The following is a 24,792-nucleotide window of genomic DNA, read 5'->3' as shown; positions in this document are numbered from 1 at the left end:
TATTTTCCAGGAGCCCACGAGAAAGAAATAGTTCTAATGAATGCTTTGACTGTTAATTTGCATCTCCTACTGGTAAGATTTCTTTAACATCTGTGTTTTGAGTTCTCTCATTTACAAAATCTGAAATGTTTCTATTTTAAATTCATAAGTAAGTCTCCGATGGTCTATTTATTAATGTGTGAGATGGTCTATACTTTCACCAAAATGTTCTAGACCATGATCTCATGGTTCCTTCTCAATCGTGAAAGAGTTATTCCTTACAAAGAGCGTTAGAGTAATGAGTTCTCTAGAGAACAGAGGAAAATAGTAATAGCACTTAAAAGAGAAAGTTGCTCAGTGAGGACCCTCACTGGCTAGCTCAGAGCCTCTCAGAAAGGATGACTCCCTATGATGAAAAAAAAAAAAAACAAGCTAGTTGTTTCTAACATCAAAGTAAAGCACATCTTTGGTAGATGAATTCAACTCTGCCAGATGTGTCTCACCGTTATCACAGTGTGACTGTTAATAGTTATCAAGACAAAAGAGTTGCATGACAAACCATCACAGATTAAGTGCCTTAGGGGTTCACTCAGAGAGAGAGGGAGAGAGAGAAAGGAGAGAGAGAGAGAGAGAGAGAGAGAGAGAGAGAGGCAAAATAAATGTTACGTTCTGATGAAAACATGTAAGATTATGTTTTCAAATCATGTCTAAAAGTTCATACATCCTTAGTTTTGACTCCAACTAATTACTCAGTGTCTCTTTAATGTTAGTTAAGCTTCTCAGTATCTCTCAGAAATAGTGTTTCCCTTTGTAATAATGAGGACAATAGTGTCTTCCTCATAGATGTACAGAACTCAATGAGGTAACATGTGAAAATTAATTTAGCACCCTGGACCATAAGGAGCATACTGTTAAAGCGTGTTGTCATCTGTATTAGAATCTGTGCCAAGCTTATTGTTCAGGGACTTCATGGAGAAATGAAAGGGCCAGTGAACCAGTAATGTGCTTATGGCTGGTGCCTCCAAGATGGACAGGGGTATCCTGAGAGGGCAAGGGCATGCTTGGCTGGACCTATCCAAAATGCCATAAAGCAAACATCCAGACAAAAGGAAACGGTGACAAAGGGAACCAAATTGGCAGTGTAAGATATGTAAATAAGACACGCATAGACCAAGCTATTTCTGCCTCACTCTAGAGAAATTACCTTTAAAAGCTTAAGAAGATAAATTTTCAATTAACATTTAGGTAAAGCCTTAGAATGTGTTTTTATTGGGTTCACATTTTCCTCTGAGTTTGTTTTCCATTGATAAATGTAATGAGACAATATCTCCATATCCATAATTCATTGAAAACTAGGCTAATTGGAAAGGTACCCCTGTCAGATACCTTAGATGTTTAATTAATTAATGTCTTTAGAATGTTGGAGTTTACAAAATGAAAGTGTGGCATAAAGGAGCAAATGAGTAAATTGTGCATTAATGCTTCTCAATAACTCTCTCTCATTGTAGTTATCATTCTTTAAACCCACACCAAAGCGGCACAAGATTCTTCTAGAAGCCAAAGCCTTCCCTTCTGATCATGTAAGGATTTCTTCAAATTATATTTATGTTCTTTCTACTCTTCCTAGCAGGACACATCATTTTCCAGACTTGAATGCTTATTCACTAGTCATATCCAAGTAAGCGGACTAAAAAAGATCTGTCAAGTGCTTTTGATTTACAAATTTTTTTCCCCGGATAGTAGATTTATTTCTTTCGTTCAAGCAAAACATGTGTTCTGGGAGGAAAGGACTGAATGGGGACATTGATTTATTAGTCGTTTTAAAGATGTTGAGCAAATCGTCCCCTAAATCAAGTGTGGTTATAAATGTTTTATTAATTCCTGTGGCTGTTTTATTTCATAAAATCAGATCAATACAAACCCCACTGCTTAACCCTTTAGCAATGTTGAGTTGTCATATGAACTTGCATTTGCATCTCTTTTGCCATGGTTTGCTAGCAACACTTATTGATTTCTTTCCATGAAAAAAATATTAAAGAGCGAGTTGGTGTGGGGAGATGGTTAAGTCTGTAAAGAGGTTGCTGCACAGGCTAAAGGACCTAAAGTGGGATATCTACCAGTCACGAAAAAAGCTGAATATGGCTGTGTGGGCCTCTAGTCCCAGAGTAGGAGACGAGAGAGACAGGAGGATGTCTGAGGCTTGCTGGATAGGCTGTCTATCTTGTCAAGAACATCCAGTTTCAATGAGAGACCCTGCCTCAAAAAAAAAAATAAATAAATAAAACTAGGTAGACAATGATCAGGGAAGTTACATTGGCATTGACCAATGGTTCTTATACATGCCTGTGAACACACACAGGAAAATGTACATATAAATACAGCCCCACACAGAGAAAAGATTAAAGGATTTCTTGTAGCTCACTTAAACAATAATGGTTCTTCTGGATCCATACACAGATGAAACCTTTTCATTTAGATTTAAAGAAACTCCTTCAATCTTTTTGTTATTCTATTATCCTACACCTTGTAATTTTAAAGCATGTCATCTATTAAGCCAACAAATGGTTATTTTGGAAGAAAAAAAAAGATTAAGATCTTGCTACCTTGAAGAGAATCCCAGCTCCTCTTAGTTGTTTGGCCTCGTTCATATCTTATTTTCTGCCTGAAGTTTTCATGTGATCTGTCTCTGCTACCTGACTCTTCCTATGGTGACTGCTCGTATATCCTCACTCAAGCCCCGCCCTTCAAACTCCCCTCCCAGTTGTGAGTTGCACTACCTGAATTTCACTGTAGCATCTTCTTATAGCCAACAGCTACTCTGCACTTGTGATCACCTTTAGTATATGATACTTCAACAAATACCCCAATTCCTGCTCTCTTGCATTAAGAAGGACCTCTCTGATGTAGCCATTCACTTTACCTTTGACATGTGGTTTAATAGAATGATATGGTTTCATTGTTATTTTATTATTTGTTTTAGAGGAGCTGTGTTCATGGACTGCTATGCTTTGAACTTAATTTATTGAATACAATTGCTATCTTTTTCAGTACGCTATTGAGTCACAGATTCAACTGCATGGACTTGATGTCGAGAAAAGCATGAGGATGATAAAGCCAAGAAAGGTATCTGAGAAAGAGATAAATGTCCATTATCCTTCTACTTAGTGTCTGTTGATTTCCCTCCATTTTCCTCAGACATTTGTTATCTTCAAGGCTTTGATGTAACTTCCAAGAAAGCATAAGAGACCTCTGTATTTGTTACCATTAGACCCTTTTGTTTAAAGGAAAAAAATAAATGGGAAGTATATTTATTTTCATTTTCAAGAGATAGATACATGGCAAGAAATTTTTCTTTTAATACCAATGGAGGCTATAGTGGTCAAGCAGGTGAGAAAGGAATGAATGTATAACTGAGTATGCCACTTTAAACTTCAAATATAGTTGTTGGTGGATCTCATTATAATCAAAGACTAGAAGTCACTGTGAAATTATATGGAGATTGCCTCTCATGTTCTTTTGCAAAGTATTAATTTTTTCTTATACATAAAATACAATAAGTTTTCTAAAGCCAATAAGTTGGAGAGTCCGGGAAACCAGTGTGTGTAGTAACCAACATGCAGAATTAATGATATAAGAGATTCTCACATCTGTAAGATATATCTGTTTCCACATGTTATATAAATGGGTAGTTTCCAGCATAAATGAATATAGCCCCCAAGAACCAAGATTCGGGGTTACACATGACCAGCATCTTATCTTCTGGGTCCATTCTAACCAGGTATGTACATTACCAGACATCTTCAAATCAACACTAATAAGAGGTTTGTCTCATTGAAACCTTCATTTCTTATTTGATTCATGGTGACCCTTTAGACAAATGAATTCTATCTTAGTTTCTGTTGTAAACCACCACATTAGGCTGCCATATGACATAAGCCGCCTTTTTGAGGTGACGTCTACCATGACTTTACTGCAGTAGCGGGTTCGTATGTTCTAAGGTAGGGACATGAAGATTAGAAGTGTTAGGTAGAAGGAACAGAGATAAGAAATAATCTCAGAGACATAGGATAGTATCGGTAGCAAGTACTAAATGCTGAATTCTAGGGTTCTGAGCCCTGAGTTCAGAGACCTGAGTCTGCCAGTTTTTAATTTTCCATATGCTTTTATATCAAAGTACAATAGGAGAGAGGGAGGAAGGCAAAAGTCTGCTTTAACATGATGCAAAGGAAAACTAGAACAGTTACTTGCTTCATTACTTTGAGACAAGAAGTCATTAATTGATGAGAAAAGCATTCCGTTGTTTAGGCAGTGAACCCACCCTAGACCAAGTATCCTGAAGGCAGCCCCTCTCTAGATCAAACCTCCTAATTCCGAAGGAGCAGAAGTATGCTTGAATACTCTGACCTTTGGTCAGGGTGGACTGGAGCTAACTTGTATGGGCAATCTTAATGTCCAAAACACGAAGTAACCACACCCTAGGTCACAGTGTGTAGTGAGAGTTTTTGTCAACAACTTTGAGCAAGCTAAAACTCTCTGACAAAGTGGAATAGGTTCACAATTTTGTGCCTCCACAAGTTTCCAAAACATTCTCTTTAGTCAGTTTTTCAAAATTGTTGTTCTCAAACTGTTTTAGAAGTTTAAAAGAGTTCTATGTTGCTAGTCCCTTAAGTAGAATTTTTATAATTACTAAGATATATATATCATATATATGTACATATGTATCATATATATGATATAGTATAGTTCTAATAAAACAGATTTCAATATCATTGTTTTTGCCATTTGGTAAACAAACCCTAGGACTCTTCTAATAAAAACTCCACACACACACACACACACACACACACACACACACACATACACATCCACACGCACACACCTATTTGTCCATACAAGTCTTCTAACATGAAACTTTGGCCAATACCAAGAAATTTAAAAACTTATATAGAAGGATAGTAAAGGATTATTTAAAAGGGCTTTTTACATGATATTAAGGCAATTATGTATGCACTAGCTCCAAACTTTGTCATGTTTGGTACAAGAGAAGATTTGTGGAGAGTTAGATGTACCTTAAACTTGCTCACTGCTACACAGCTGCTTCACGCTTCTCTGATTTCTTACAGCTCCAGTTACCTTTGCAGGATTGAATCTCAAGTCATTGACAATTTTCAATTATTAGTTGTGGTGATGAGGTTAGAGAAACCCTGTCCTTGATAATTTGTTTAGATTTGTTTTCTACATGTTTGCCTTTATCTTTACATTAGCTTGGAAAAGATTAAATTTTAAAGTAATTGAAACATCGATTGGGCCAAACCTAGCTGAAAGATGCCTACAGAAGTTTTCAGGGGGAAAAGTATCACTGACTTGCTGAGTGAAATATGAATCTCCAGCTTTGCTATAGGACACTTCATTGGACTCCGTGCTTTCTTTATTTGATAGAGATGGCTGGAAAACAGTTCACGGGTTTGTAAATAGTGGAGAATAGAAAACTGAAGAACAAAGGAGCTCACAGGACTGTGCAGAGTGGCACTTAAATGAAACCTCTTTAGCGTTTCATTTTTTATTTCTCTCTTCAGCCCAGTGTATTCTAGTGCTGCTCTCTTGCCAGGTTTCTGAAGATCGTTGGCATAGGGCAGCATAATCACCTTTCATTGCTGTATGTAGAAAAGACATTCGTGGATATGGAGTCGCATGCTCATGCCTGTCATACTGTGTAACTTGCACTGAATTTGGCATAGGGGGAAGAGATCTTAAGAATGGAGGACATACTGCAAGTAATCGAGGAAGAAGGAGACTCAATTGCAGTGATCCTGTTCAGCGGTGTGCAGTTCTACAGTGGACAGCTCTTCAACATGCCTGCCATTACAAAAGCTGGACAAGCAAAGGTAGATCTCTCTTCTCTCCTCGTCACCCTCCCCCAGGGGGCCCTCTGCTCGAGAGTGGCACACCTGCATTATCTTATGTATGTTTTAAATTATTCTAGGAATCCTTTTCTCTACTGAGAAGATTTACTTTTTTATTATTATTACTGTGTTTCAAGCCATGTGTGCATGGCATCAAGGATCAAACCTTATTCAAAATAATATCATCTTCATGGGGCCTCTAGGGTCCAGAAAGAGCACATTTTGCATACATGATGTGACTCTTCAGACTGCAAAAGGGAGATGAAATATTAGGGTCTTCAGGGCATGCAAGGACTGCTAAAAAGCCCACATCCACACATTGTCTTACTGTAACTCTTTCTAAATGCAAACCAACTCTTACTTAAAGCTAGTTACTTCTAGATAGGGAAATGTGGGCTCTATCAGTTTCTCATGTGGCACTATCAGTAGGATGAGTTTTACTCAAGTGATTTTTAAGATCCTGTTTTATTTGGCTAACAATCTTTTAGCTTTATAACACTGTCTATAGCAAAGGTGTTGATTACCCCTGTGTACTACTAATTCAAAATTAAGATATTTGTATTTGTATGTCATGACTTTATGTATATAAGTAAGTGATTTAAGAATTATTTTATTCATTTTGGCCTATAAGAAAGAAATCAACTGGGAGAAAAATTCAATAGTCATAAGTCATATTTAAAATCCTAAGTAGCTTTTCTGTTTGATTATGCAATCAAGCCTTGTATTAAAAAAAAGGTGACAATTGAATTTTATCCTGAACATTAATAAGTTATGGGATTACTATATATGTGCGATCCAGCTAATATATGCAGTTATTGAGGTTAATGAATGGAACTAATGAAAAAAATTTAGTACTGTTTTCAGTGGTCTCTAGGAACTTCCAACCAGGACCTCCAGCTGATTTGATGGATCACTGTGAAAGTGGTACATTACAAAAGATATAAAGATAATGCCTTCTTAATTTAGATATTAAATCTTAAGCACCCAAATAAAGGGAGGCCAATAAAACTTGTGTTTTAAAGTGTTCTGCCAGTAATCAGCAGCCTTGCTCCCTTCATAGGCAAGCATGTCTCATTAACCTTCATAGAAATGAGGCCAGAGACAGAGAAGGACCATGAGCTTGGCAATTAGACCATCCGGTTTGCAGTTACTGGCTGGGTCATGGCCGTGTTATATGATTCCCAGAAATTTACTTGACTTCTCTGAGTAGCATCTACCTCGTATACTCAGAGTAAAGAAAGTAGTGTCTGAAGGATGTCGTGGTTGCTTCATGTTCTGCTGTTAAGCAGTGGTCCCTCCCCACGTCTACTCTCTTCCTTGAATATGAAATTACGGGAATGTCTCAGATGTGGGCTTTATTTCCCATTAAAGATTTAAATGAGGGAATTAAAGAGGTGGCTTCATGATTAAGAACATTTGCTGCTATTGCACAAGATCAAGTTTTGGTTCCCAGCATCCACGTGGCCGCTTAAACCATTTGCAGCTCCAATCCCGGGAATCCAATGCCTTCATTTAGCCTCTGAGACACCAGGCACACTTGAAGCACATATACATACATACAGGCAAAATGCTCACATATTCAAAATACAGATAAAATAGGAGACTCTTAAAAATAAATGTGTTTATTAGATTTTCTATTCAATTCTTGTGAAGGGATTTAGTTGCTGAAACCAGTTTCTAAGTATGCCACAGGCTTTCATTCATTTAACATGTCTATTGAGTCAAATTCTCATGGTACATTCAGTCAAACAAATGAAGGGAAAAATGAGCAGTTCCAATCTAAATGGAATGATGCCATGGGACTGAACGAGTGATATGACTGACTTAGACTTACCCATTATCAAATTTATTTTAACAAATGTTTACCCTCTTGCTATATAATTGCTTTCATTCTCAACTGGAGTTGAAAAATTGGGCTAATTTAAAATTAGACTTATGTAACTCTCCTGTGTGGTCTGTGACTATAAAACTGAAGGAAAAGACAGGGAGAAAATTAAAGGTGTCAATCAAGAAATAAATTGACAATTGTAAGGGGGAGGGGACTTAAAATTATCAACGTTAAGACTGAAGAAATGAGGTAAAATAGAGGGAAGTTTCTGGAAATTGAGCATGATAGCAGCCAAAAATGACAATGAATAGAGCAATGAAAATCAATGAGTCGGCTATGAAGTACAATCTTCAAAATCTTGAAGTAAAACTTACAAAGTTTGTAGTAAGGAAGTAGATACGCAAATTTTGAAAATAGTTTAAAAATGCGTATATCCCAACAACATCACAAATCATAAGTAACTAGAGTTATTTTGTATCTTGAAATTAATTTAAAAATCATTGTATCTTTTTTTTTTTTTTATATCTTTTTTTTTTTTTTTTTTTTTTGGTTTTTCGAGACAGGGTTTCCCTGTAGTTTCTAGAGCCTGTCCTGGAACTAGCTCTTGTAGACCAGGCTGGCCTCGAACTCATCATTGTATAGCTCTCCAGCTCATCTTTTTAAGCAACCATACTGTTGAGGTATTAAGGCTGTACTTTCCTTGCCAATTCTAGGAGACACTTTCTTACAGTAGATTTGCTGGTACTCTTGCTCTTATGGTCATTTACACTTTCATGTGCAGTGTTCCCTGAGCCTTGGGTGTAAGAATTGTGTTGGGGCAGTTGGTGCTCGGCACCTATGCTTACTTGTTCTCTGCTTCTCAATAGGCATGCTAACAAGGAAGGGTAAAATTGTAAGGGACCCAACTGTAGACAAAGAATGATAGGCAACTAAAACATGCTGAGAACAGAAGAAACATTTTTCCTCAGGGATAAACCTTCCAGTTGATTATACCAAGTGGTCAGCCCTGAAATAATATGCATAAAAATAACACTGAACAAATTGATGCCATGCTTATATATTTATGGGTGTGTGTATATGTATATGTGTGTGTGCACATGCTCAAACATACACACACACACACATGTGCACACTAATCCCATTCATAAGGGAGAAAGCCTTGTACCTTAATTACTATCCAATGCCCCCATTCCTAATGCTGCCATTATTTAACAACTAGGTATTATTTAACAAGTTGATATAATTTAACAATATGTGAATGGGGAGGGATACACCAATATTTAGAGGCTAGACCTTCCCATCCCAAATTCTGCCAATTTTACAAATATAAGCCACTTTCTCTAGTTTGACACTTTGAATTTTGTGCAAATATAGACATGTTGTACCTGGTTTGTTCCTAGGTTGTAATGCTAATTTATCCATGCTGTATTTAGCAACAGTCTTTCTTTGTTATGTCTCCATTTCAGGATAACATTAACAGAAAGGAAATCTAGCACAATTTCTCCATTTGCATCAGGGCAGATATGTGAGTTTTTTTTTTTCCTTTGAAGGCTGTTACTATACATACTACTTTGGCTGTTACTACAAATCACTTAGGGTAAGCTTCCATCACATTCCTGGCAAGTCTGTATCTTAGAAGCAGGCTCCCTTGATCATAAGTTGTGTGTGAATTCAGTCATAAGCAACAATATCCACCAGTGTCCTATGGACTTCTGTAAAGTTGGTGTCCACTCTAAGCAGTGTGTATGAGACCAACTTTTGCCAGTCTTGGTATCAGATACTCAATGCCCTGATTACTCATGAGGCTAGAATCTTTCAAATGTATGTTAGAGTCCTTAGATAAATTCTTCTGTGAAATGTCTTTTTAAGTTTTTTCCCCCATTTTCTACTATTATCTGGTATCTTCTGATTAGGTTGTAGGTGATGTAAAGTTAATTTTTGGAGGAGGGAAGAATATTACGTTTTCAATAGATATCAAAGAAGAATCAAATTCATAGAAGAGCTGAGACCACAACTTTGGTTTGTATGGTGACTGTAGGATGTAGAAGTGCTGTTCTTAGCAAGGGGAAGGTTCGAGGTTTGGGTGGCAAGATTGAGGAAAATGAATCAGAGTGGATAAGAAGCCACAGGGAAGGCCATGAAGTATCAGAGACATCAGCTGAAAGATAAGCCATCTATTCTAGGTGCTACATGGTTGTTTTATGTTATCTTTCTGGAGCTCCGATTCCTATATTTCTGATTTTCCTATTCTGTTATTTGTTTCTAGTAACCTTTATTTGCCATACCAACAACATGCAGATGTAATCCCTTAACCTCCACCATCTCCAGTGATTTTGCACTGTCCCTCAACTCAGCTATTTCTGCCAGTTGATTGCCCTGGATTACACCACAAGGAAATATCAATAGTCAGTGCTAAACTGCCCACAACACTTGGACATCCAGCATGTGCTTGAAGGTCACGTGCTTCACCATTATGCCAGACTTAGAGTTCAGCTCTAGTTTCCTAGTTGGATCAGTTTTGTATTTCTTCCGATTTTCTTTTCAATTTCTTCCTTTCTTTCTTCTTTCTTTCTTTCCTTCTTTCTTCCTGATGCTTGAGATGAAGCATCTCTTTCTCCTGAATGCTGAAATTACAGTCATGTGCCACTATGCCAAGCCTTCTGATCTTGCCAATTTTTTTCAAGAGGAACTTCAGAATAATTTATTTTCTATTTAATTATTTTAAAGTGAGACAATAATTGCCTGCATCCGGTATTTTCTGAGAGTCCGGGTGAGTGCTTTGCTGTGTGCCACATTGACCTTTGGAAGATATTTGAGATATGAACCAATGGTGACATGCAGAGTACTTTTAGAGTTCTGAAACTGCATTAGTTATTTGTTTTCTATTCTTCTCTTGTGTATTAGCTATTTGTATTTTTTATTCTCCTCTTGTATATTACATCCCAACTGCAGTTTTGCTACCTCCTCTCCTCCAGTCTTTCTCTATCCTCCAGCTCCACCCCTTCCCACCATCTACCCTCAGAAAAGAGCAGGTCTCCTAGCAACATCAACCAAACATGAAATAACATACTAAAATAAGACCAGGCACATACCATCATATCAAGGCTGGACGATGTAACCCAACAGGAAGGAAAGGGTCTCACAAGGAGGCAAGAGTCAGAGACTGCCCCTGCTCCGACTGTTAGACTTTTAACCAATCACGTTTAAATTCTACTTTCTCACTGTCTGCCTTTTCTTAAGTAGTCCTCAGTCAAATATTAAGATTTGCATTTATAATGAGCAGAATAACAATGAAAATCAGCCCATACACAGAATCCCTTTGGCTAACCATAGAACAGTAGCAGCCCGAGACTGCTGAGCTGTGTGGAGAAGCACCGTTGAGTCTGAGTGACAGATCCGGAGTCCTCTGTCTTTCCACATCACAGTCCTAACATGGTTGTCCCAGACCCGTTCCACTTCAAGGTTGGGAGAAGGAAGAATGGAAGCCAGACCAGGTTCCTGTATCCCTTTTATGTGAAGTACTAAATCTTTCCCAGCAAAGCCCAGCAGATTCCTGCTCAGGACTCAGTGTCTCTGAACTGACAGCCGAGAGGGACATGGGCAAAGAAAGAGTGTGCTTCTATAGTCCTGCATTAAGAAGAAAGTGCTGCAGAGTGAGTTTAGGATTGCCATCCCATGGCAGGTGCTAATCCAGCTGCAGATGACACAATGCTTTCTAACACATTGCCCTTGGTTCAGAGCCGTAACGCCTTTTCTTTCTTTTCTTCCTCCCCCTTTACTTCCATCCCTCGTCACATTTCATGGGCATTGAAAACAGTTCATAAGAAACTAATAAGAAAGAAATGCATGGTGTCACAATTGATAACTTCCGAGTTTAGTTTAAATAAGAAACAGACAACTCAGCCTCATAGTGCATGCATATAATTCCAATATTGTTGAGGCTGAGGCAGTAGAACTGAAAGTTCCAGGTTAGTGAGAGTGACCATTTCAATACCAGAAGGCAAACAAAGAGAGCAATCAAAATGGGCAAAACTGAATAGTTAAAAGTTCACTGGGTGTAGTAGAAGGGGTGGGTGGCAGGCTGCATTCCCGGCACCAGCTAGCTTATACCCCAAAATAACAACATGGAAATTATATTAATTAAACACTGCCTGGCCCATTAGCTCTAGCCTCTTACTGGCTAACTCTCACATATTAATTTAATCCATCTCCATTAATGTGTATCGCCACTTGACTGTTGCTTACCAGCATGAGTCTAACCAGCGTCTGTCTTGGAGAGGAGAGCAATGGCATCTGCCACACTGCCTTCTTCCTCCCAGCATTCTGTTCTGTCTACTCCACCTACCTAATTTTCTGCCCTATTAAAAGGTCAAGGCAGTCTCTTTATTTAAACAATGAAAGAAACACATAGACAGAAGACCCTCCTACAATAACTGGGAATTATTTTCTAGGCAAACTTTCTGCATGTTAATTAGGCAGACCAGCTCCTCTTTAATAAAGCCAGAACCATAGACCCCTTTCACAATAACCAGTGTTTATTTCTTGCTCCTGCCACCCAGAGGTTAACCTTCTGTCCAGGCAGAGATTGGTTCCTAGGATTCAGGACTGGACTCTTTGGCTTTCATACCCTATAGCTTTGGTGTGTCCAGTCAATGGAGAAGGATAATGGGTATGAACAGCACAATTTCTCAAATGCCTTACCTTCAAGTGGCAAGATTACCTCCTCATGTAAACCACTCACAGTCTGTGTAGTCTCTGGGAAATGAAGTTTACCTGTATCTGAGAAATAATGTTTGCTGTGCTGCCTTGGACTCAAGGCCCTCTCATACTGATGAGGTTGGGCATTTCTTTTGGGATGTAGAGTAAAATGGGAACTAGTGGTTTTAGTAATTAAGGTTGATAAGAGGGCAGAAGCACTTGCTGTGCAAGACTGAAGACCTGAGATTTATTCCCAGAACTCTCATACAGGCTGGCCTCTGACTGCGACATATGCATTGTGGCATCTGCACTACACTTCCACTGTGCAATTAAGACTTTCAATAGCAAAGAAAAATGCTAAACAATTGTATTAGTTGTATTATTTATATACTATGCAATTGTGTATTAATTATATATTCTATATTAATATACTAATAAGTGACTACTATAACATATTTCATGTTATTTAGGTATATTATATAGTTTTATATTATGAAAATTATATTTTTGCTTAATTTAACTGTAGGAATGCCCTTATCATTATAACTTTTTTTGTCTACTTAGCAAATTAAGATGCTAGTAATGTTTACTTCATAAGCTAACTCTAAGAAGAACTAAGAGAAATGATATCTTAAAATATATAATACTTATCATATGGCAAGTACTCAATAAATGTTTGTAAGTTTTCAACATTCCAATAAAATAAATATATATTGGAATATATAGCTTAATTGGAAAAGTAACTAGTGAACAAAATAAGACTTCCAGATAAAAATAAAAGAGTTTGTAACTGGTAAGTGAATATTTCTGGATCAGAGTACACATGAAAGCAGAATAATAGAGACAGCTTCTTATGCATGGAAGAGACTATACTGAAGTTTCAAAAGTTAAATGATGGAATAATATGCCATTTAATACATTGATCCTTAAAAACTCACTGTAAACACCTCATGCCCTCTGTCCCCAACCAAATGTCTTACACCACACAAAACACTGATAGTGAGTGCCCAATCATTGCCCACTGAAGGGGTAGATGAAGTGAGTGCCCAATCATTGCCCATTGAAGGATTAGATGAAATGAGTTCCCAATCATTGCCCATTGAAGGAGTAGATGAAGAGAGTTCCCAATCATTGCCCATTGAAGGAGTAGATGAAGTGAGTTCCCAATCATTGCCCATTGAAGTAGTAGAGGAAGTGCATTCCCAGTCATTGCCCATTGAAGGAGTAGATAAAATGTATACCCAGTCATTGCCCATTGAAGGAATAGATGAAGTGAGGGACCAGTAATTGCTCATTGAAGGAGTAGATAAAGTGAGTGTCCAGTCCTTGCCCATTGAAAAAGTAAATGAAGTGAGTGTCCAGTCTTTGCCCATTGAAGGAGTAGATAAAGTGAGTGTCCAGTCATTGCCCACTGAAGGAGTAGATGAATAAATGAGTTGCTTTAGTCACTCATCTCTTTTGCACATTACAGTAACACACATATATAAGTCCTCATGTATTCGCTCTCTTTTAATGTACTAAAATTACAATGCAGATGGTGAATTAAAAAAAATCTGTGAGACACTTTTTTGTCATAGAGCAGTTTTTATTTTTGTGTGTGAATTATGTGTCAGTCCCAACCATAAGGCCTTTCAATTACTAATAAATATTAATAGCAATTATAGTCCTTTCACTGTTAATTAAGGTGGATTAATTCCCAGCTATGTATGGCAATACATAGACCTGCAGTCCTAGTTACCATTTGAGAGCTGAAGCAGCAGAGTCATTTGAGTCCAGGAACTTAGGGCCAGTCTGGGCAACATAAAATGATCCTATTTTTCCAAACCTACACAGAGTGGTGGGAGGGACAGGGAGAGGGATGGAGAGAGGGAATGGGAACAGGGAAGGAGGGAGGGATGATAGGAGAGGAGGTGGACTGGAGAGATGGTACACTGGGTAACAGTACTAGCTGAATAAACTAAGGATCTGAGTTCAAATCCCAGTGCCAATGTAAAAAACGGGTATGGCTACTGGTGCTCTTGTCACGCAATCACCGTGAGGAAGAGACAGGATTTCTGGGGCTCTCTGGGCATCTATCCTAGCTGGAAAAAAAATTGACAAGCCTGGGTTCAGTAGCAACACTGTCTCCTGGAAATAAGGTGCAGTTGATAGAGTAGGACACACAGTCACGGTTTGTGTACATGGATACATACAATAAACACACAGACACACACACACGTTCATGCACGCGATTGATTATGAATACTGAATGATAAGGGAAACTAATAATAATCGGTAAAATAACTAGTAAAAAGTCAGAGATAACAAAGCAACCTCCACACGTGAATGATCACCAGAACCATTCATTTATCTGCAGCATAAAGCCCAGGTTTTCTAAAGGTTTTATTGTCTGTGAGGGCACAAATAAATGACTGCCGAAGCTTTTAACAGAAACCTTAGCTGTAATGGTTGAAGTCAACTCCCAGTATAATATCAATAATGCTCATGTGAGACATTCAAGACTTTCAGTCAGCTTGAATGCATTAATAATATAAACTAAGTCACCGATAATGCATTGGTGTCTCATTAAGAAAAAATAATCAATGCATTTCCCCTTGTATCTTTTAACCAGGGGAGAACCCAGGATTGAATTCTCTGTTTGCTCTCTCTGTGTCTTCTGTCCTGTCTGTCAGATGAATATGAGTCTGGGCTTCTCTGAAAGCAGTCCTGTGAATGTGTCCGTTCCTGTGTCTATGTCTGTCTGGCTGAATGTGTCTCTCCCTACAAAAGGACTTTGCTCTCTCTTTCAAGGAACAGCACAGCAGGTATCATAGGGGGTAAAGAATGGGATACTTTAAAGAAATCTTTAACAGAGCTTTAGAAAGGACTAAGTCACTGACTTCAGTTCACCCCTACTGACCCAGATTTAAAAAAAAATATTACAAATAGCACTGTTTATACAGCAACATCTGTAGTTTGCTTACAGCATTTATTATGGATATTCATTTTATAAGGATACATTCAGTCTTCATTTGCCATTTTCAGCAAATGATTATCATACACACGTATTAAACATAGCTTGGGTCCAGAGCATGGAAGAACACACAACATGAGATTACAGCTATGTATTAGTTTAGGCTGTAAATGTTGGTTAAATGGGAAATCCAAAGAAAGTAAAGTTGGATGTTACATTTTTCTCTCAAAGGAATGTTAAACCAGCAGGGTAAATATGTGAGATAGCACTCCTAAGTCTTGACCTCAAGGTATATTATTAATTCTGGCTGTGAGGTACAGCAAAAGCTCCTGTCTCCTAGAATATAAGATACATTTTCCTCATAATGCCATATGGTGTTCATTAAATGAGATGGTAATTTTAATCCACCAATGCATCATACACATAATATATATATTACATTGTATGTGTATATATTATATATTATGAATTAACATGATGTCTGTGCACTTTTTTGTAGCCCAGTCAGGCCTGACATTCATAATCCTCCTTCCTCAGTGCCTTGAACTTTGATGATACAATCATGTGCTTATCTGCCTGAGGATTCATGGAACTCTTATGTACAAAAATTAATCTCTTACATAGAAATTTAATATTATAATTTATTGAACCATATTTATTATAAATATAAATTGTAAGTTGGAGTTCACTTGAGAAGATCCTACCATCAACATATAAAAGAATTTTGTCTCTGTATACTCTATAGTAAAGTGGCATATATTCATCTTTCACTCCTCAGTAAATATTTCTATAGTATATTATAATAAAATGCAAACAAAGAACACCTAATATAGTTCTGTGTGCCAGAGTGACCTTCTTAAAGAATATGAGATTAAGCAAGTTCTAGCAAAATGCTCAGATATTTTCCAGGTAAGACCTTCTTTGTCAGCACTGGATATCTGATAAGGACTATTTTCAGAAATGTAAAGTATTAATAGGTTTATGAAGGAGCCAATGTTTCCATATAATCTAATTTAAGAATGTAAGGGAAGAAAGAATAAGACAGTGTATGAAGACAACAGGGTCAGAAGCAGACTCTTCCAACCCATATGAACTTCATGGAGAGCCATACAAGACACTGCAGAGCTTTGGATATTTAGGGAGGCTGACCTATTTTAACTTTTAAAAGAAACTTTCTACCTGCAAAGGTGGAAGTGGAATGGAATGGGATGGAATAAGAACTGGCCAAATGAAAAAGGTATAGCATTATCTTTTCAGAAATGTAAAGACTATCATTGCAGTGTACTTCAGTGTGATTTTGATCTTTTGAGAAATTTGTAACTTCATTTCTTCAGTTATCATAAAAAAATGGGTTTAAAATAATCATTATAGGTCATTTCTACACAGAATTCCTGAAGAATTATATAGACTTGATTCTATCAAGGGAATCCAAGGAAAAGAAAATTGAAAATGTATGTTTGTGTATATATGTGCATGTGTGTGTATGCATGTTTTAGATAAGAAAAATACTGCCCAAAAATAATTGATAGCGGAATATTAGTCTTTGTTTTAGTAAGGAGAGAAGTAATATTTAAACTGAATATGCCATTATCACTGGTCTTTGGAATGGCAGAGGATTGTTGCACTCCACACAGAAAGTTATCCACACTCTTAAATCCTTCCATTTGAATTCTAGAAATTATTAAGTCAAAATAAATTGGTGAGAATCAGAGCACGGGAATCTAAAATGATAGAGCTGTTTCTAAGCAATCTCTATCAGGTGTTTTATTTAAGACTTGATTAAGTGGACCATACAAGATAAAAATAATTTATTCCCAGGGGAATAGTATTCCAGATGCCAGATGTTGTTTTAGGATTATAGATCTGGGAAAAGCAACCCTCCTAGTTGTCAATCAGGATTTGCATTATTGCATCCATTCCTATCAGAGGCGCAAGGGAGAGCTAATTTTCTGATCTCAAGCCTCATTTACCTGCTAATTCCAGGACCACCTGAAGGAGATGTTGTAGTTGGAGGGGTTATTTTTTCAGAGATTGCAAATTATATAATTAGTTGCCGAAGACTCAGGGTTGTTCCTCTAGCACTCCGTTTTTCTTCTCTCTTGACTAATCAAGGGAGACTGCTTTGTCTTTATTATGAGGGAAAATAAACGAATTCCAACATGAAATGTATACGCCCATGTATATACCCATTCTAGTCTGTTCACTACTATAACAATAAAGACAGACTGTGGAGTTCTAAGCATTCCTGATTTTAAGAAATGCAAAATAAAATGCAGAACTCACCCATGTTATTTTCTCTTCCCATTTCTTTTTTTTTTCAGGTGAGTTATTAAAGGAAACAAGTATAGTACTGTCACCTTCAAAGTTAGCTGAGTCGGAGAATGTTTATTTACTCACAGATAGTCTACCTAAGGGAAGCTGGTGATCAAAGAAGAGAACAATCAAATTGTCAATAAGAAATCTCTTTCATTCTTTTGGCATTTCTTTTAGAGATTTATTTATTTATTTTTGTGGTAGTAGCTTTTCTACATGTAAGCATATGTACCACATGGGTACTTAGTGTTCACACAGGCCAGAAGCAGGTTTTGAATCTTCTGGAACTGGAATTCAGATGTTTAGCCTCCCACCCCATATGGGTGCTAGGTACCAAACCCATGTCCTCTGCAAAAACACCAGTGCTATTAACCACTAAATGATCTCCCCAGAATCTACTTTGATATTTCTAAGACGGGGTCTCAACATGCAGCTATCTGATAAATATATAACCTTCCTGCCACAGGAGTCCTGAAAATTCAAGCATGCAGCACCATGATCAGCTTTAAAAACTGGCTGTGATGGTACAAACTTAGTAGAGACCTTGAAGAGGTCTCCTCAAGGCTTATTGTGTAGTTTTTAATGTAACAGCATCATTTTTAGTGCACAATTAAAAATAAAAAGAACATGCGACCAAATCGGACTCTCTGAAAGTGGCTGATGGTGGAGGCTGACCGAGAAGCCAAGGACAATGGCGATGGGCTTGGTCTCCACGACAAGGACGGGCTCTGTGTGAGCCTTGTCAGTTTGGTTGCTCACCTTCCTGGACCTGGAGGGAGTTGGGAGGACCTTGGACTCAACATAGTGTAGAGAACCCTGATGGCTCTTTGGCCTGGAGAGGGAGGGAGTGGGGGTATGGGTGGAGGGGAGGGGAGGGAAGGGGGAGGAGGAGGGAAGGAGATGGCAATTTTTAATAAAAAAAAAATAAAAAGAGTTGGTCGAGATTTTATTACAAAAATTGGCACAGAAATCACTCGAAAATTGTCAAGAAAGGAGAATCTTTCCTGATTTCCCATCAAGTTGCATTTATCTCCAGATAGTGTCACAATTTTAGGTAAAAGAAAAATTTTTTCAAGCTATGACAGGATCTTTACAGGTGAATATTCTCTATTTTCCTTTCTAGAGTTGACCCCTACCTACTCAACAGGCAAATGCCTACTCTAGACGTGCTGTCTTCATTCTATGAGTAAACAGAGTGTGTTTTAGAATTTTAAGTACACATCAACAATTACAGTGCATGATGTTTTATATAAAAGCTACTATTTACAAATGTCTCAGGAACAACTAGAAGTTGGTTTGGATCATCATTCCTGCCTTGTAACAACCCAAAGGCAAGCCTACAGCTCTGTGCTGTCCTTGGTGCTGAAGATGAGGCACAGCTGATGTTTATTATATTCATGCCTACCCTATAGCAGTCTTACAAGCAGAAAGTGGAATATTTACCCCAGGCCCAACTCATATGTTACTTGCTTGACTTGAAGACAGAAGTCCTCAACCTGTGGGTTCCAACCTCTTCAAGAACCTTAAGACCACCAGAAAACATTACTATTCATAATAGTAGCAAAATTACAGTTTAAAAGGAGCAACGGGATAATTTTATTGTGGAGGTCGGTACAACATGAAGAACAGCATGGAGAAGGTTAAGAACCTTTATTTTAGGAATCCTAAGTGTGAGATCCTTAGCTTCCATCATGAAAGCTTTTGCACTTCTGTGTCAGAAATTTATCATCCTGCAGTATTTCCAGAGCATGATGGGAAACATATTACTGATTTCCTTTTGCTCTGCCTTACAATTAATTACACACCTACTTTAACTCTCAAGTCTAGGAAGCTTACCAATGACTGACACTAAAAACCTCCCAAGCTGTACCTTGAACAGAGTGATTTGTCATTAAATACACGGTATGTCTGTGAACAGATTATCAGTGTGCTATCAACAAAAGTGTTGGTTAAGAAAGTTGATGGATCACAACAGTGCATGAAGAACAGAATTTAAATTTGATTGCTTTCTGGAAAACCATTTATAGTGCCTAGTTACCGTTAGGTATTATCTCACCAACAAGCCTCTCCGCCAACACAAATCATCCCAGTCAGACCAAATCAAACCAAATTAAAAGATATCCAGATTTAATTGGACATCTATGCTTTTGGGTGGTCTCGGGAAAACACAAAGGGGGGGGGGAACTGACATGACCACCATAGAGAAAGAGGGGGGGGACAACGTGTTTATTTGAGGGGGGCAGTTTAAGTAGTAGCCTGCGGAAGGGGTCTTGACCTTCCCTGGGGAGGGGTCATTGGCAGGCTTTCTTGACCTTCCTTGGGGAGGGGTCACAGTTTGACAGACTTTCTTGACCCTCCCTAGGGAGGTGGAGTTTGGACTGAGGCAGCTCCCAGTGGAGAAGGCTTGAAATAAAGTTTTCTGCCCAGTATTCCAAAGATGGATGTCAGGGAACTGGGTTGAAGCCCCCAACTAAATAGTTATTCTAAAAATCTGGATGCTTTGGTTAATTTGGAGATCCTTTTCAAAATCTTCTCTGTTTGTCGTCATTCTTAGGCTATGCAGGGTGTTCCATTAGGTCATTTAAAATTCAATGAGCTAAATTAAGCATGAAAAATAACCTTAAGCTATTTTCCCACTTAAGATGCCTAAAATAAATCAAACAAACTCATTTGTTTTTGTAAGATCTTTGTCAGACAGGCCTAAGATTGTGCAAAATTATGGTGCCACTAAATCCATTATATTTTCCTGGTTTCAAACATATGAGATTAAATAAGGAAAAAAGCTCAATGGAAATGTAGCCATTGGTAGAGTGCTTGTCTTGAATGCATGTGTCTTTAGATTGTATGCCCAGCATTAAAGAAGGTTGGGGAGATCATTAATTTGTGGAGTATAAGTGACAGAAATTGTGAGACAGAAGTTTCCCACTGAAAATTGTAGTGTGCTTCAGAGCATCTGAATTAATTTGCTTTTCCTGTCTCCCCAGTCCTTCGTTCCTACTCTCCGAACAACATTTATTTTTGCTTTATTTCTTCAAAATAGACACATTAAATTTCATTAAATCATGCTAGAAAGATGGCCCTCTTCTTTTTTCCATTCATTTTCATTTTCAGATTTGCCAGGCTCATCGTATGCTGGGAATTGAATCCAGGGTCTCATGCTACCTAAGTGCTTTATTACTGAAGTAGTTCAGTCTCAGTGTTGACTTTTTAACAATAGAACTATTTCCAGGGAATGATGCATTTTATTCGTGGGACTAGAATACCCGAATCCACTTCTGAAAACCTACTATGGTTCAGGTGCTTGCTATCTAGTTCAGGGCTTTAGATTTCCCAGAAAACACATTAGTGACTTTTCATCATGGTTCAAATGAGAAAAGTGATTCTGTAAAAGCACTTGCTTTTACAAAGAATCTTAAGCAAAGAAGTCTGAGCATTTTTGATAATCAAAGTAAAAATGAGTAATTATCTTTTCTTTTCATTTCCAGTTTTCAAGGATAGGTGGTGGCGCACGCCTTTAATCCCAGCACTCGGGAGGCAGAGGCAGGCGGATCTCTGTGAGTTTGAGACCAGCCTGGTCTACAAGAGCTAGTTCCAGGACAGGCTCCAAAAAGCTACAGAGAAACCCTGTCTCGAAAAACCAAAAAAAAAAAAAAAAAAAAAAAAAAAAGGAAATAGGGATTATTCTAGACAAGGGATTGATCAATGCCAGAATTCAGAAGTCATCTCTCAGGCACTCAGAAACACAAACTCCAAGTCATGTAGAAATATTTTAACCCATGGTTCCTCCACTCCTTCTGGTGGGTATCCCATGCAGCTACTCTTCTAACAATGGCTCCCAATAGAGGCCTCCATATCCCATACACCTGCTTCTCTTTAGCACTTTATGTAGTGTTTGAAAGAGTTCCTTCTAATTAAAAAGATGTGCAAGCCTGTATAGGACTGGATGAGATCTACATAACCCCGGGGCAGATTTGCAGCAGGAAGTCCCTGAACACTTCACTGAATCTGGGGTGCACAGCACACTCGAAGAACTTGGTTCTTTCATCTGTATGTTGACCTCTCACTTTTGTGGGGATTGCCTTTAAAGGGGAAAATAGAGAGAAGACCAAATGGGGGAACTCCACTCTCTTTTAAGGACTCAGTTAGGCAGGATGCACAGACATAGAAACATTGGCTTCTGACTATTGAGTACTGACAAAGGAAAGAACCAATACACTACTTCATCTCATGAAATCAACCCAGACTCACGTAACAAAACTTACACTCATGTGTGTTCTAATTTGTTTAAAAATTGGCCAATATTTTGGATGAAGGTCTCCACTCTCATTCCAGAAGTACTTGCTTTCTTTTGTCTCTTTCCTCACAATTAAGGAACACAGCCATGGTTCTAATTCATACTTACCAGCTTACAGAAAGGCGTCTCTGACTATGCTAAATCCACTTCCGGAAAACATAAACTTAAAAAGGTAATTTATATTACATCCATGTTCATGTAAAACAGACCTTGCTACAAAAGAAATAGTAGCATCTAGAAGGCTCCAAAGGTTGTGATAGCCTAACCACCCTCCACAGCTCAGTAAAGTTTTCTTGTTCACATTTGGTGTTCTAGGGATTTTATTCAAAAACAAGCCTTTGGTGGGCTTGTGCCCACCTCTTTCTTACCATCTTTCTCCGTATTACTATATTTCGACAGCCTGACTCTTTCTTTCAATGGGGCATTTTTCTTCATGGTGGCTACCATCACACAATATCTCACTTTATAAAATAATCTATATCATGGGATATTATACTGTATGTGAAAGCAGCTAAATTCTAATGAAATACTCATAGTGTGTTGTTTTAATTTGTAAAAGTGAGGATTTCCACTTTGATCTTTATACTTATCCTTCAACACAGAGTATAAAGATCAGATGGTAGAAACAGCCATTCCAATATTAAAGAAAAATAATTATTTTGGATTTGGGTTATTGCTGGGTTGGCCTCAAACGTCCACCCCTCCTACTTCCATCTCCCAAATGCTGTTGTCATAAGCATGTATCGCTATGCCTGAAAAAGCATTGTTTCTATTGCAGTAAGTTCTTTCATTTTTGTGTATTCCTTTTCTCATGACAAACTTTTTTATTCAAAGCTCTTTTACTGGATCTCTTATCTTTCAAATTAAGCTCCCTGGGACACGCAAGTCACAGAGCAATGTTCACTTTATCAGCGACTGTTGTCTCCTCTGCAAATACATTGCTTAAGTACCATCAATCAATACATCTGGGACAGAGGGAACTGTGAAATCAATTTAGTGAACAGAGTAAGTGTTACCCAGTTTCTATGTACTTATGCACTAAACGATTTCATTTGAGATCGTCAGACATCAGTCTCGGGGTAGCTATTGGCGATATCATTCCAGTTTCCTTCATTCTATTCCAGTTTGCCACTGACCTTCAATATGAGCATTTAGAATTCATCATCGGGCAGCTCTCTTCTGAGATAAAAGATTGTGTGGATTTATTTTCTATAATGCACATTATTTGCAGTTCCATCTTCTGTATTACTTACAAGAGCCCAAGGTCTAATACAACCTTGACTAGCAGAGCTCTGCTCCCAGAAAGCCTGCATGCTGAGTTATTTTATAATACAACTCGGCTCCTAAAATTTGCTTCTGTAGTTGCATGAGAAAGACTATGTGTTCTTCATTTTTTTAGACTCATTGTTTTCACTTTTGTATTAAAACTGAAGAGCTGCTGTTCCCACAGAGCTGTTGTGTAACTGTCTGACAGCCTTACACCCTACACTAGGATAGAGTAGATAATCCTAGGTACTGTTGGAAAGGATTGTGACCCACAGAACTTGGTGACATTTGGTACGAAGTAGGCAGAGTAAAGACCTCTGACAGTCATGGCAAATTTGGTCTGAATAAAAGGAAAGATTTTGTACATTCCCAGGCTGCGATGATCGACAGAGATGGTAGGACAATAGGAGCCCCTCTTATAGATCTGCTTGTTTGTTTTATATCATTTAATTTTATCCATCTAGTTATGTGTTTATGTATGTATGCATGTATGTATGTATTTACTTATTTACTTATTTTGGAGGCAGGGTTTCACTGTGTAACACTAAATGACCAGAAACTTGATCTGTACCAGGCTGGCTTCCAATTAACAGAGTGTGCTGAATTAAAGGTGTGAACCACCACACCTAGTCAGATCTTGATTTCTGTTTTTGTTTTTATCTTTGTATCTGTGTATGATTGAGGCTCACAAGTGAGTGAATTTGGGAATTAAATGTCCCAATACTCTGACAAGAAACCTTATCAGCTTCCATCCTCTATTCCATTCCTATCACTCTCTAATAATTCCGCAGATCTCAATTGTGAACCTCACTGCAAAATGCAAGATCAGAATTGCCTAACCAACCTGTTCTTATTTATCCACTATGGGTCTATATTTCTCCATAAAGTTAAGCAGTATGTTTCCAGTGATGCATACACATATAAATATACACATTAATTCTCTTATACATTTAAAAACATTTTTTCCATTCCCAACACCAGATGAGAGAATATCCATGGGCAGTTGATGATTTTATTTGTTTAGTCTTTTGCTTATTTGTTCAATGATATTTTACTTATAGTATAAAACAATGAGATTGGAAATTTTCACAAGAATATATAATAGGGGAAAGTATGAAGAATGGTTCCCTTTCTTAGAAGATACCTGGTGAACATAATCTGAGTCATTCAGGACCATCTGTTTCCTCTACTACAACTGAATAAGATAGACTGGAGAATTCATAAAATAATGTTGCTTTATTTATGGTTCTAAAGGTTGGTAAGTTCAAGATCACATCCTGGGATTCTTGGGAACTTCTTTTCTGCAGTTCATCATACCCTAGTAGAGGGCATCACTTGGGAAGCTGAGCACGGATGAAACTCTAGGATCTTTTACTTTCCTTAAACTCAATAATGCCATACGGTGGGACACATTGACTTCAACTAAAACTAACTACTGCCCAAAGGTCTCACCACACAATGCCATTTACATATGAATTTCAGGGTGAAGTTTCCAAGCCCTGAACATTGAGGGGCACTACAATCATGGCATCAGCAAAATGAGGAGGGAAAGTATCAG

The 24,792-nt window shown here is 37.9% G+C and overlaps 1 protein-coding gene across 1 annotated transcript in view; it reads left to right on the top strand.

Moving 5' to 3' along the window:
* Positions 1-24,792, top strand: part of Kynu (kynureninase) — a 138,034-nt gene that overhangs the window by 62,545 nt on the left and 50,697 nt on the right. Inside the window, exons 5-8 of the mRNA XM_038338285.2 lie at positions 11-72; positions 1,488-1,559; positions 3,028-3,102; positions 5,718-5,864. Coding sequence (XP_038194213.1) covers positions 11-72; positions 1,488-1,559; positions 3,028-3,102; positions 5,718-5,864 — 356 coding nt within the window. The remainder of the gene's footprint in view (positions 1-10; positions 73-1,487; positions 1,560-3,027; positions 3,103-5,717; positions 5,865-24,792) is intronic.

This window comes from Arvicola amphibius, chromosome 7, assembly GCF_903992535.2.
Source record: "Arvicola amphibius chromosome 7, mArvAmp1.2, whole genome shotgun sequence".
Lineage (NCBI taxonomy): Eukaryota > Metazoa > Chordata > Mammalia > Rodentia > Cricetidae > Arvicola > Arvicola amphibius.
Note: the sequence above shows the minus strand (reverse complement) of the source record. Positions and strands in the feature narration are given on the sequence as shown.